General features: G+C 40.4%; 1 protein-coding gene across 8 annotated transcripts in view; it reads left to right on the top strand.

Moving 5' to 3' along the window:
• OSBPL1A (oxysterol binding protein like 1A) overlaps positions 1 to 14,867 on the top strand; it is a 164,131-nt gene extending 149,264 nt beyond the window's left edge. For all 8 annotated transcript variants that reach the window (XM_081148382.1, XM_081148383.1, XM_081148387.1 and 5 more), the window contains 8 exons: positions 314 to 496; positions 4,497 to 4,604; positions 5,436 to 5,525; positions 5,765 to 5,891; positions 9,310 to 9,426; positions 9,979 to 10,102; positions 11,696 to 11,786; positions 13,257 to 14,867. In XM_081148382.1, the coding sequence (XP_081004508.1) occupies positions 314 to 496; positions 4,497 to 4,604; positions 5,436 to 5,525; positions 5,765 to 5,891; positions 9,310 to 9,426; positions 9,979 to 10,102; positions 11,696 to 11,786; positions 13,257 to 13,359 (943 nt within the window). In that variant the 3' untranslated portion in view covers positions 13,360 to 14,867. The remainder of the gene's footprint in view (positions 1 to 313; positions 497 to 4,496; positions 4,605 to 5,435; positions 5,526 to 5,764; positions 5,892 to 9,309; positions 9,427 to 9,978; positions 10,103 to 11,695; positions 11,787 to 13,256) is intronic.
• The last annotated feature ends 5 nt before the right edge of the window (positions 14,868 to 14,872 follow it).

The raw sequence follows: 14,872 nt of genomic DNA on the forward strand, positions 1-14,872 counted from the left end.
TCTATATTAATATAAATGGAATGATAAGTTTTACATTTATATGGCTAATATTATCAATTTGTGCAGCTCACCCAAAACCATGTGGGTGTTCTTTATTTTCATATGTTAAAATAGCTAGAATTATAACAACGTTGGATTTAGTAGTTTGGGTTGCATTTGTACAGTTAATAATATGTTAAGTTGTTCTTTCATCAGGATAATAAAGAGTTGTTTATTTTGTCAAACTTGTTTAATATTTTTTGACTGAAATGACGGTAATGTACACATTCCATGAGAAGAATTAATTACAATGTTACTTTTTTTTCATTTTAAGGGATGACCTTGGTTTCAGGCTCATCTCCGAGCAGGTCAGCCATCACCCACCCATTAGCGCATTCCACGCCGAAGGACTGAACAATGATTTCATCTTTCATGGCTCAATCTACCCCAAACTGAAGTTCTGGGGGAAGAGTGTAGAAGCAGAACCCAAAGGAACCATCACCTTGGAGCTTCTTGAGTAAGTTGGAATCAAGCCATTTGTATATACATTTACACAGAAGTGCATACAGTTGCACACAGACCTGATCGTCTTCAAAAGCTGGAGATAAAGAAACAGCTTTTATGAAGTATCAGTTATCTACCTGCATGTCAAAAAATTTGAGGAACGTGGTACTAGCCATTGTTAATCAGGGCATGTTTTAAAAGTTTAACTTGATGTTTGACTATGGTGTTTGGGCCTATTTTAAGATAGAATGGAGTTAATCACTTTATGGCAGCTCTTATGAAACAAGCTTTCTGTATATCATGGCAATAATGTTTTGTTTAACCAACTTTCAAAATGAATTCCCTTTGTGAACTGTTGAAATAACAATTGTGTGGCATATCTTAGACATTAGGTAAGTTGGATGTTCTCTTCTTTCCAATGGGAAAAAAAGATTAGCTTTAAAATCAAAGGTAGTTTCAGTTCTAGTTAAGATAGAATATGCCCACTTGAGCCTGTTTTTCCTACTGATTACTAAAGACCTGCACAGAAGACATACAGCAACTATCTGAGGATTCAGAAAAGTGAATGAAAGCTGGTCAGTTAGGAAGAGAAATAAAAACCCAAGACCAATATGGCAGAGACTATCTTGGTTTTATTTCCCCTCCCCCCCAATATCTCCTGGTTTAGAGTCAGAGGAACCCAGATCCCAAAACTGGGCAGTGGAGGCAGGTGGAAAAAGTTCCAGGAGAAACCCTTTCTTTCTGGTTAGAAGACCTGGAAAGATACCTTTGTAGAAGATAGAGAATGGAGAAAATCCTTTTTATTTTTCTCTCCCTGCCTTGCCCCCAAGCAAACTCTAGGGCTCCAGACTATAGCAGTGGTGGTGGCAACACCCACACAAGTACCTGACACTCAGAAAAGTCTTCCTTCTTGGCCAGAGGAACTGGATAAAGGGGCCTCTGTGGTCCAAGGAGTGAGAGGAGAATCCCTGTTACTTTTTCCCCTCTCTCTTTTTTCTCACCTCTTTGCCCCAGAGGAAGACCTAGTTGTGGAAAGTGCAAGACAGAGCAGAGGGGCTAAAACCCCAGCTTGCTAGCCAAAGACCAGAGATAAACCCCTCTGGTATCTGAGAGTGTGGGGAAAATCACAGAGAGCAGCAGCTCAAGAACGGGACCCCGTGAAGCTCTGTATGAATCCGTAAGATCATCCTTACACTCATGCATTGAAATGACGCAAAATGGGACACCAAAGGCCTTGAGATCTGAACTGCTGTGTGGACCAGTGCCCATGTCCCCAAACGACTATTAAGGGGTGGATCTGAATAGCACTAAAAAGGGCTTTGAAAATTAAGCTGACACTAGAATCAGAGGCCACAGAAAGTGGGTCAGGACTTACGGCCTGAAACTACACTAATTGCCTACTAAAACAAAACAACATTCTCCAGAATATTTTAAGAGGACCCAGAGTATTGTAATATTTACATGGCCAGAGTACTATCCAAAATACTCATCGTGCAAGGGAACCAGAAAATCTCAGCAACTCACAAGGGAAACACAGTCAATAGACTCTCAACCCCAGGGTGACTCAGATACTGAAATTTGTATCAAAGACTTTAAAGCAGCTATTATAACTATGTTCCATGAACTAAAGATGAAGACTCTTAAAATGAAAAGAATATTCTAGCAAAGAAGTAGAAAGCATTTCTGGAAATTTTTGTATTAAAAAATACAGTAACAAATACAGTAACTAGGATAGGCTCCATAGCAGAATGAAGATGATGAAACGTATAGGGTCTGTATGCTGAACACTACAAAATCCTGATGGAAGTAATCAAAGACTGTCTGAGTAATGGAGAGACATGCTGTGTCTCAATATATTGGGACCCCTCAATATAGATAATATGTTCCCCCATAATTGAGTCATAAGCAGTCTTTATTAACACAATCCAAATAAAAGTCCCAGGGTGATTTTTGATAGATACAGAGACGTTGATTTTAAAGTTTATATGGAAAGGCAAACGAAATAGAACAGCTAAAACAGTTTTTAAAAGAACAGAACTGCCTGGCCCGGTGTGGCTCAGCGGTTGAGCATCAACCTAGCATCCAGGAGATGGCAGTTTGATTCCCGGTCAGGGCACATGCCCGGGTTGCGGGCTCGATCCCCAGTTGGGGGCGTGCAGGAGGCAGCTGATCAATGACAACTGTCATCATTGATGTTTCTATCTCTCTCCCTTCCTCTCTCTGAAATCAATAAAGAGATATTTAAAAAACAAAACGAAACAGAACTAACAGACTTCCACTTCCCAATTTTAAGACTTAACTCTAAAGGTATTGTAATCTAGACAGTGTGTTACTGGCAAAAGGATGGACACATAAGCCAATGGAACAGTGAAGAGAGTCTAGAAATTAACCCACAGAAATATGCTCAATTGATTTTTAACAGAGGTGCAAAATCAATTCAGCGAAGGATAGTTCTTTCCACAAATGGTGTGGGAACAGTTGGGTATCCATATATTAAAAATTAACCTCAACTTACATCTCACACCTTATATAAAAAGCAACTCAAAATAGATCATAGGCTAAAATAAAATGTACAACTCTAAAGCTTTTGGAAGAAACCTTAGAAGAAAATCTTTATGGCCTTAGACTTGTCAAAAATATCTTAGGATGTAATACCAAAGCACAATCCAGAAAAGACAAAATTGGTAAATTAGACTTTATCCTAATGAAAAACTCACTCCGTGAAAGACACTGTTCAGAGGATGAAGAGACAAACTATAGACGGGCAAAAGTTATGTGCAAATCATGTATCCAACAAAGGACTTTTAAGCAGAATAAGGAACTCTCAAAAGTCAACAATAAGAAGAGAAACAGCAGAATAAGAAATTGAGAAAAAATGAACAGATAATTCACCAAAAGAGAGACATGGATGGCAGTGCAAGAAGGGATGCTCAGTAGCATTAGTCATTAGAGAAATACGGGAACTCACAGTGAGATACCACTGCACAAAAGGATGGCTAAAATAAAAAGAATTTTTTAAAAATGACAATACAAAATGTTGGCAAGGATACAGAGCAACTAGAACTCTTATATGTTGTTGGTGGGAATATAAAATGGTTGAGCCACTCTGGAGAACAGTTGGCAGTTTCTTATAAAGTTAACCATGTGTTTACCACATGGCTGACCAGTTCCACTCAGGTGTTTACTCTAGAGAAGTGAAAACTTATATTCTCACATAAACCTGTACACAAATATTTATAGTATTATTTATTCATAGTCACCAAAAACTGAAAGCAACCTAAATGCCCTTCGATGAGTGAATGATTAAGCCAGATGGTGAAGTACTACTCAGAAATACGAAGAAAAAACTATTGATACATAAAATTTAAAATGCATTATAAAAATTGAAGACACTAATCTCAAAAGGTTACTTAGTGTGTCATCGTACTTAGATGATGTCCTGGACATGTAAATTGGAGCTTATTGCCCTGACTGGGTGGCTTAGTCAGTTGGAGTGTCATCCCCTGCACCAGAAAGGTTGCGGGTTTGATTCCTGGTCATGTCCTGTGCAGGAGGCAACCGACTGATGTTTCTCTTTCATATCAGTGTTTCTCTGTCTCTCCCTTCCTCTCTCTTTACTTATTCACATACATGAGTTTTTCCCTTTGATGAGCTGGAGGGTACTTTCTCTGGAAAGTGCTAAATAATAGGCCTTCATTTTTATTTTCTACCTCTAATTTTATTTTTTAATATGTTTTCACCTAACTTGAATGCCTTAAATGGTTATATATGTAATTTATTTGGAGTTTGGTGGAAGTGTACAGTACATTTTTTTCCTTAAGCTTTTGCATCTTTTTAAGGAACAATAAAAGTGGTCAGACGATCCCTGTTGTACTGGGAGTTAACACCAACACAGCCGAGTTATCCCCACTACTATGATTTGTTATCCTCAGTTCATGGCATTTGAGACAGAAGCACTTTATAAGCACTTCTTGCTTGTTTTTCTGGGTATTGGTTTTATTTTTGTTTTTTAGACACAATGAAGCATATACATGGACAAATCCTACCTGCTGTGTACATAATATCATCGTGGGTAAACTCTGGATTGAGCAGTACGGCAATATGGAAATCACAAACCACAAGTAAGATGCTTTAGGGTACTTATATTTCCCTTCAATTGTCATCCTTCAGTATCGATGGATTTCATTTTAAAAAAAATACACAAAACTCTAGATAAATTCAAAACAGGCGGTACAACTATTAAATGAATAGAAGCCCAGTCACTTAATAAACAGTCCATTAAAGTTTCTGATTAGTGAAGACGAGGTGAACCCTGAGCTTCCCCAGCCTCTGTGAATCTTAATTCCAGCCTCCGCTTGTTTTGCTTATATTGTTTAGTAGTTTGTATTATTCACATGGGAGTGGGGCTGGAGGAATAGAAAAGTATAAAAGAGTTGGGTTCAAAACCTACTTTGTGACCTTATACAAGAGTCTTGGTCAGCTTAGACTGTTATAACAATATCACAGACTGGCTTAAACAGGGGGAGTGTACTTCTCACAGTTCTGGAGGCTGGGAAATCCTAGATCAGTGGGCCAGCAGGTTTGATGTCTGATGAAGGCCTCCTCCTGGCTTGCAGATGGCCACCTTCTCATATCTTCACACGGCAGAGAGAGAGCGATCATCTCTCATGGCTCTTCTTTTAAGGGCACTTATCCTGTTCTTGAGGGTTCCACCCTCATGACCTAATAACCTCCAAATACCATCACATTGGGGTTCTGGCTTCAAAATATGAAGTTGAGGGTGACACAGATATCATTTCATAGCAGTAAGTTACTTATTTGTTATGACTTGCTTACCTTTTCCTTATGGTGGGTCCACTAGCAAACTGCTGCTAGAAAAGTTATCACAGTCATTATTCTTGACTGCCTCTTCCATGTTGAATGGTAACCTGAGCTTCATTTCTCTTCCTTAGGACTGGGGACAAATGTGTGTTGAATTTCAAGCCATGTGGCCTTTTTGGTAAGGAATTACACAAAGTTGAAGGCTACATTCAAGATAAAAGGTAAAGTGTCCATTTTAAATGTTGAATAGTATAGGTGTTGTTCACTAAATAAAATGTCAGTATCAGAGTCTGCTGCCATAACCTAGGAAACAAACATTTCAGTAAGTTGAAAAAGCTTTCTTTTACAAGGCAGTATCTATTTTTTTAAAGAATCTGATTCATAAGCATCTTTATAATAACACTGAGTTATAGCTAAGCACTGGTTCGGTTGTTGGCTAAACATCAGTTTCTCTTGACAGCAAGAAGAAGCTCTGTGCCCTCTATGGGAAGTGGACTGAATGTTTATATAGTGTCGACCCTGCCACTTTCGATGCTTTCAAAAAAAATGATAAGAAAAATACTGAAGAGAAGAAGAACAGCAAACAGGTGAACTTCCCGTAAGGTGGTATCGAAGGAATTGTTAATCCTTTGGGAGGTGGCCTGTTACTGGGTCACAATTTGACCTTATTTATTCTTCTTGCATGTAATCTTTCTCCTAGAATCTTTTTTTAATTTAAGTATAACTGACATATATCCTTGAATCTTTTAAAGATCATCTGCCTTGGTAGCGAATGTTTGACAGTCATATATAGAGATGGATGTCTGTCACTTCTGTAACTGGGCTGTTGTTCGTGGGGCTTTGATTGAACTCACGTAGCTTTGGAAAGTTGGAGTCCCTCTTAGTGACTCAGATTTTCTCTCTCTCCTGTTTATGGGCATTAGAAGTTGAGATCCTTGAATATTTAAAATTCCCTCCAAAATTCTCTCCTACATTTTCCTGCTTATTAGCATTTTTGCTGCCCTCTCCCTTATCTCTAAATCACTGAAGCTAAAACCTAGGGCGTCATTCCTGGAGGGCTGGCCTTCTGTTATTAAACTTTCTTTCTTGTGGGACAGTTAATGTCCTGGTAGATTTTCCCACATGTGAGGCACGCATCTTCCTGTTGCAGGGCCCTAAGGAGGCTCGAATGTCCAGGCAGGAGAGCTGAGAGCTAAAGCAAGATCGCACCTGTTGGGACAGGAAATATTTGAGGACTGATCACTTTTGAGTGGCTGGCATCGTGGTTCAGAGCACAAGCTCTGGGTTAGAATCCTGTTTCCAGTTACATGTGGTGCAACTTTACCCAGACTTGGCACCTCCTCTCTGCTCCAGTGCCTTCATTTGTAAAATGGGGATAAGAATAGGACCTACTTGGCAAATGAGATGATAAATATAAAGGGCTCTGACAAGGACCTGCTCCTTGTAAAGATGACTGCAGCCCTTTCTGCTCGAAGCATGTCCGCCGACTGGCAGCTGAGCATCATCTGAGCGCTCGCAGGCTCCCCGGGTCCCCTCAGACCTCCCACCGCAGTCTCTGGGGCTCTTCCTGCAATTCTTCTGCATGTGAAAGTTTAAGAAACCCTAATCTTCCTCGAACACAAAGGTGGATTTATGAGTAACTTCCTTTATAAATTGAGCTAGCTGTGGTCCTGAGGTGAAAGGAGTTTTATTAAGAGACCCTGAGAGCAGACTGCTTTCCTGTTGCTTTGGCCTTTTGCTTGCTTCTCCCACCCCCTTCATCCCTGCACAATTCTGCCTCCCACCTCACATCCACATTTCCCGCCTGCTTTTCCTTCCCTCGGGAGGTGCCCTCACCCCTCCCGGCAGCTGTTAGAACCGCTGGGGCAGGAGGGGGGCAGGTTCCAGGGTCCTGGGAGCCCTGACACCGACTCCTTGGCAGCAGCTCAGCCAGTAGGCAGCAACTGGGCAAATACAGCCTCACCAACACACCTGTCGTCAGCCCTCCTTTTACAGAGGCGGGTGGGGGACAGAAAGGGACATTGGCGGAATTCCACAAAAGCTCCCCCACGTCCCATAAATCCCTGGTCAGTCTTTGTGGAAAAGTGGCCTTATCCCCTTGGAGAGAGGCTATCCTGACACATTCACTCCTCGTCTTGTCTCCTTCCTGTGTGCATCTGGCTACCGTAGATTTCTGATGTTCCTGACGTGTCAGAGGCCATGGGGAGATCGTTAGCATCGATGTTGTCACCCCCTCGCTGTTTTAAACTGTATATTCCCTGAAAATGTCTCACCCAGCAGTAGTTCTAGATTTGGTAGCTGTGACATTGGGAATATTAACCTTCCAAGGTTCTAAATTCTTTATAAATCCTTATAAAACTGTGGTGGTAATATAGCCTCATAAGTTTATTACGTAAGGACTAAATAGAGCTCCTAGCAGAGTTCTGGCCTATGGGGGTTAGCCAAAAAAAAAGTTTCCTCTTTAGCCTAACATACTTTTTTTAACTTTATGTTTATTGTTGACACTATTCCCATTTCCCCCCCTTTTGCCCACCTCCACCCAGTCCCCACCCCCCTTCCCCTGGCCATCACCACACTGTTGTCTGTATCTATGTGTTTTATATACTTTTTTTTTTTTTTGCTTAATTGCTTCACCTTCCTTCATCCAGTCCTCCCTCCCCTCTGACAGCTGTCAAACTGTTCCATGTATCCATGCCTCTGTTTCTGCTTTGTTGATATGTTTATTTCGTTCATTAGATTCCACATGTAAGCAAGATCTTGTGGTATTTGTCTGTCTCTGACTGGCTTATTCACTTAGCATAATACCCTCCAGGGTTCTTTTTTTTTTATCGAATGCTTTCAGGATCCTTACTGGTTTCGTGTCATTGACCATTTTGTTAACCACCCCAAGAATATAACCTTTTCTTGAAGTTCTCCTAATGTTCCAGTAGATACTCAAATGAGTTATTCTGTCTTTTTTGAAAAGCTTTAAAGACATTAAAACACTGTAGTAAAGGTGATGGTGCTAATGCCTTGAATGCCAGCCCCGCTAAGCGCTCGTAACAAGTGCAAGTTTATTACGTAAGGACTAAATAGAGCTCCTAGCAGAGTTCTGGCCTATGGGGGTTAGCCAAAAAAAAAGTTTCCTCTTTAGCCTAACATACTTTTTTTAACTTTATGTTTATTGTTGACACTATTCCCATTTCCCCCCCTTTTGCCCACCTCCACCCAGTCCCCACCCCCCTTCCCCTGGCCATCACCACACTGTTGTCTGTATCTATGTGTTTTATATACTTTTTTTTTTTTTTGCTTAATTGCTTCACCTTCCTTCATCCAGTCCTCCCTCCCCTCTGACAGCTGTCAAACTGTTCCATGTATCCATGCCTCTGTTTCTGCTTTGTTGATATGTTTATTTCGTTCATTAGATTCCACATGTAAGCAAGATCTTGTGGTATTTGTCTGTCTCTGACTGGCTTATTCACTTAGCATAATACCCTCCAGGGTTCTTTTTTTTTTATCGAATGCTTTCAGGATCCTTACTGGTTTCGTGTCATTGACCATTTTGTTAACCACCCCAAGAATATAACCTTTTCTTGAAGTTCTCCTAATGTTCCAGTAGATACTCAAATGAGTTATTCTGTCTTTTTTGAAAAGCTTTAAAGACATTAAAACACTGTAGTAAAGGTGATGGTGCTAATGCCTTGAATGCCAGCCCCGCTAAGCGCTCGTAACAAGTGCAAGTTTATTACGTAAGGACTAAATAGAGCTCCTAGCAGAGTTCTGGCCTATGGGGGTTAGCCAAAAAAAAAGTTTCCTCTTTAGCCTAACATACTTTTTTTAACTTTATGTTTATTGTTGACACTATTCCCATTCCCCCCCCTTTTGCACTTGCACTTGTTAAAGGGCGGGGGTGGGGGGGATGCGACAGGCACAGCCTAGCGGTGCGCCTTAGACGAGGCGACAACTTTCCAAGTCGTAGGCTTGTTCTTTTTAAAACGTTTTCATCGTGTCCACCTGCCCTTGCAGATGAGCACCTCTGAGGAGTCGGATGAAATGCCCGTGCCCGATTCGGAAAGCGTGCTGGTCATCCCCGGCAGCGCCCTCCTGTGGCGGATAGCCCCGCGGCCCCCCAACTCTGCGCAGGTGAGGGGGCCCGGCCCGCGGGGCGTCCCTGCGGTGCCCTCAGCTGCCCCTCCGCCGGCCCCTGGGTGCAGTTTCCCTTCTCCCCCGAGAGTGGGGGCGCTTGCGCTGTGCACCCCCCCGGTGCCCGGCCGCCGAGCGTGCGTCGGGGTGGCACTTTGGGGGCTTGTTTAGTAATTAGGAGTAATGCTGGCTCTCACCAAGTGCAAGGTGATGTGGCCTCTTCAGCATGAGCCTCCCAGATCCAGCAAGGAGTGATTTTAGTGAAGAAGGTGCTGTAGCAAGAATGTTCCTTCTGCTGAGAGATCTGCTTACAGCTGACAGTGATCTGGAAGCTCATTCTGTGAGGCCCGCCGCAAGGTTCCTTTGAGCCCGGTACCCATACGCGGTCCAGACTTCAGTGAAGACATTTAGATGCAGGGTCTGAGAGAGGCTGGCCGTCATGGCCCTAAAACGGGCGGTTTGTCGTCAGATCAGGCTCTTCTCCCTTCAGGGGTTTCCCTTTTGCGTGCGCCTTGGTGCATGTTAACGTGAACACTGTGCTTCTTTTTTCAGATGTACAATTTTACTAGCTTCGCCATGGTTTTGAATGAAGTAGACAAGGAAATGGAGAGTGTGATTCCTAAGACAGACTGCAGGTTACGGCCTGACATTAGAGCCATGGAAAACGGAGAAATTGGTAACTAGCATCTGACGGTGCTACTGTGAAGAATAATTTATTTGGGGATGATGTTTGTTTTAGTCCTGGTGATTGATTGTTAGCATCATTGGAGTACAAGCATTTTTAGTCTCTCTCAGAAATTTTTTTATTATGTGTTATAGGAAAGGCTAGTGGCAGCTGCAGGAATCATGCTGACCTGAGCTGTCAGTCTCTCCAGGTTGCCCTCGCCTGCAGTTGCAGACCCCATGGCTACAGCCAGCCATAGCCCTTGAAAGCAGGCTGTCTTAGAAATTTTTAAATTAAAATTTGATTACATTTGATAACTTTTGTTTTAAATTTGGAAACATGAGGTAGACTTTATTAGCTCATATTCATTATTTCAGTGATACTCCTGAGAATTGAATATATGGCATGTAACCAGAGGTATATATATTTTTTTGGTATTTTTTTGTATTTTTCAATTACATTCGACATTCAATATTATGTTAGTTTCAGGTGTACAGTATGGTGGTTAGATATTTATATAACTTACAGTGATCCCTTCCATAAGTCTGGCACCCATCTGACACCATACATAGATATTACAGTATCAGTGACTGTATGCCCTGTGCTGTGCTCTACATCCCCGTGAATGTTCTGTGACGGCCAATTTGTACTTCCTAATCCCGTCACCTTTTCCACCCACCACCCACCACCCCAGATCCCCTCCCCTCTGGCAACAATCAGTCTGTTCTAACCAAAAACATCTTAAATGTCAGAGAGGAAGTTGAAAAAAATGATAACATCTTTATTAACTTTGAAATATATTCTAATTATTTTATTATATATTTTAGAATTAAATATCACCTGTTAAGCCTCAAAGAGCTTTGCCTCCCCTTGATTAATTAAAACTTTTTTTTTATCTTGTGTTAAATTTTCTCCAATTCAGGGGTTCTCAAAGGGGGGGGGGCATTTTTTCCCCTGGGGTATACATGGCAATGTCTGGAGACTTCGGTTGTCACATCTGGAAACTACTACTGGCATGTAGTGGGTAGAGGCCTGGGATGCATTCAACGTCCTACAGTGCAGTGTGCAGGGCAGCCCCCCTGCCCCCCAAATAATCATCTGGCCCAGTTTCAGCGGTGCCAACGATGGCAAACCCTGTTCTAAGTAAACATTGATGCTCTCTCTGTGAATTGTCAGTGAGAGTGCAACAGTATTTTGGGAAATTGCTTGAATTTCTTATGAATGGAATCTGACAGAGCTCTGTGAGTCCTCAGTAAGAATTTAGAAAAATTCACATTTATTCAGTTTCTCTGCCCAATTTTTCATCAAAGCATTTTAATAACGTCATTCTTTTGGCCTTAAGAACAAGCAGGTTCTTTTTGGCAGATGTTATTAAGGCCATAGACTGTAGAAAGAGATTGGGTCTTGACTGCCAGCTCTGCCTCCTACTAACTTAGGTGTGTGTTAAAGTTTTAACTTGATGTCTGACTATGGTGATTGTGTCCTGGTGAAATGGAGATCGTGCTAATACATGTGGATGGCACTTCTCCACAAAGTTATGCTTATTACTGTTCCTGGCGTTCTCTACTATACAATAACTGTTTTCCATTGGTGTTCTTATTTTAGATCAAGCCAGTGAAGAAAAAAAACGACTTGAAGAAAAACAAAGAGCAGCCCGCAAAAACAGGTCCAAGTCGGAGGAGGACTGGAAGACGAGGTGTGTGTGTGGTGGTTCAGACCTGCGGCCGAGCCCGCGGGCGGCGGCGCAGGGGCGGGCGGGGCTGTGAGACGTGATGGACTGCAGAGCGCGGTACATTTTTGAAGTTATGTTTGGTTACCCAGATTTTGACCTGCCGCTTTTCTGAAGTGCTTGACTTTGCTAGGCCTGACTGCAGAAGTGCTTCTGCTTAGATTTTTGAGACCCAAAAGAGTATAACTATATACTTCATACTAGACAAAAATTCTGAGTCTGATCAAAGAATGGTCCCTTAATGTATATCTAGCTTAGAGTCAGAATAATAGGTATTATATTAATAATATATTATTATAATCTAAAGGCGGCTTTTACATTTTTTAATTAGGGAAAAGTGCCAGAAGCTAAATAATTTTTATAATATTTTTCTAGAAAATTTGGTCTAATAGGCATTTACCATATGATCCTTCAAGGAATTGGCCTAGTCTGAAGATTTTTTCCCTTTTAGGGTTGTTAGTGCTTCTGTGGTAATGTCAACATTTAGGACTTAGCAAACGAATCTAACCTCACTCTTAATTGCTAAATATTTTTAGAAGCGATTTATTTGGAAAGAATGGCAAAGACATTTAGACTATTTTCATAAATGTTACTCTGAAGATGAAATCATATTTAGAAAATGTTACACAAATTTAATTGTTAACCTTTTGGGCAGATGGGTTTGCATTTCTATTACCTAAAGAGAGCTGGGACTGTGGGAAATGGGTCACACATTTTCTAAAGGGCAAGAAAATGACTAGAGCAGCTCTTTCTAGAATTAGATAGTTAAGACAGGTTAGGATGTTAAAAGCTAGGCTGTAACCTAAGAATCCATATTAGCGTGGAGAAAATCGAGATCCAGGAAGATCTGGACTAATTTCAGTGGATTATGTATAGCATAATATGTTCAAAAAATCATGGCCTTTAAAATCAAACTCAAGTTTGATATCAATGATTATCTTGGACAAGTTATTCAACTTCTTAACATTTGGGTCTTTTGTAAAACAGAGCTTTAAGGGTTTGGGGATAGGGCATTTACTCTGAAGTGGGCAGAAACATTACTGTAGGTATGTTGTGAAAGTACTTTTATCCCATTCCTTATGTCTAATTGCTTCTAAAAGAATGACTTCTAGTGGAAGATAAGGAATGGGGGTAGAGGTTGAATAGTAAGACAAAAATATTGGTTCTAACAACCCTACTAGACAGATCCCAGTTCTGTTAAGTAGCACTGCTATATGCTGTGGAAAATCTGTAAACCTTTTGTGTGGTGTCATTACAGGATTAGGATCAGTATTCCACATATATACTCTCTAAAGGGAAAACTGTAACTTCACTCTCTTTGGAAATCCCTAACTCACAGACCGAATTGCTGCAGTAGAGAAATACTGCAGGCTAGTGAAGCAGCAGGTACCGTGATTTCAGTTTCCCCTGTAAATCTTGTCTCTCTTCTTTCAATAGGTGGTTCCACCAAGGTCCTAATCCCCACAACGGAGCACAGGACTGGCTTTACTCCGGCAGCTACTGGGACAGAAACTACTGTAATTTGCCTGACATTTATTAAAATACAGACAAGTCAGGCATTTGGCTAATCTACAAATAAGTCTTAAACCTGTGTTTTTAAATGTTTTTCTTTGGTTTCTATTCATCTTTAAAAAAAAGAAAAAACCTGCTCATAACTTGCATTTCATCCAACAAAAATAGGGCATAAGGTGATATTGGTGATGAAAGTCTTACAGAAAATGATAATTTTGCTATCCAAACATACTTATTTGGAATACTATTTTATACAGAGGTCAGAGAAACTGCTGGAGAATATGCTTTGTACGGCTGCTGTTGCCATATTTACTGAAGGTTTATACCTAAACGTAACTTTAGCTTTATGAAATTATATATAATCCCAAATCGAGTTATTTTGAATATTTTATGCTGTCATGCTTGAATGTTTTAGATGTAACTCTCAAATGTTTAGAACTCTCCTATACAATGTTTATGTGCTCAAATGCAGAGAAGGTTATGTCATTTTGTAAAGACTTCATTGATAAGATGGCTTTTCTAACTAATCCACTCAATTTTCCCCCTACCTCCAAAAAAGAAAAAAATGCCTGAATAGTTAGAATAGGTATTCTTGACTTGAAAATTCTAAAGAATTGAACTGAAAAGGTATTTCATTTGCTTATTTTAGTGCCCTGAATTTACTTTTACAATTCTGTAATCAGTCATTAGAATTAAGTGTTTAATTGTACATGTTCAAATTGAAAATATGTATAAAGTCTAGCAATTCTCAAAAATGCCCTATAAATAGATTTTAATCACCATTATTACATAATGGCAAACCTTTTTAAATGCTTCAACTACGTGGCCAGTGCCACCAGAGATTAAGTTGCACTCATGTATTATAAGTATCAAACTATATAACAGGAGGTCTTGTGCATTTCAAGTTTGCAAGGCCCCTGTGTACTTAAAATATGTATGGAGATCTACTGTACAGTAGCTTTGCCCCTTTAATTGGGGTACATTAATCTTATGGTATTTATCCACCCAACCCCAGACTGAGATACTGCTCCAAGGGGCCTTAGGTAGCTGCCAGTAAATTATTTTAATTGCTGTCTTGAAGTTAACAAGTGTTATAATGAAATAATCTACCTGATGCTAAATAATAAAGGATTTAGAATCTTCAAAAACTTTGATTTCTTTTAAACTTTCCAATGTGTTAACGTTGTCACTTGATGCTATCCTAAATTATCAAGAGTGTCCTTACAAAGAACAACTGTGGTGCTGCAGACCCCAGGGCCAGAGACAATCAGTTGCCTAGCACACATGGAGGTAAGTAGGCAGCAAATATTCTTTGGGGAAATACAGTATTATAGCGAGGTGCTACTCTTGATTTGGTGTGGAATGCCAACTACAGAATTATCTAATGGCTAGAAAAAAAAGCTGGTGAGAATTTTTTTTTTTTCTTACAATGTGTACATGAGTTGGAAAATGCTAGTGTCACAAGTCTGAAAAAATTTAATGCCTTTTGTGTGCAGTTGTTTGTATACCTCCTAAATTAAAAAAATAAGAATACAAGGTTT

The sequence above is a fragment of the Miniopterus schreibersii genome, assembly GCF_964146895.1.
Source record: "Miniopterus schreibersii genome assembly, chromosome: 10".
Lineage (NCBI taxonomy): Eukaryota > Metazoa > Chordata > Mammalia > Chiroptera > Miniopteridae > Miniopterus > Miniopterus schreibersii.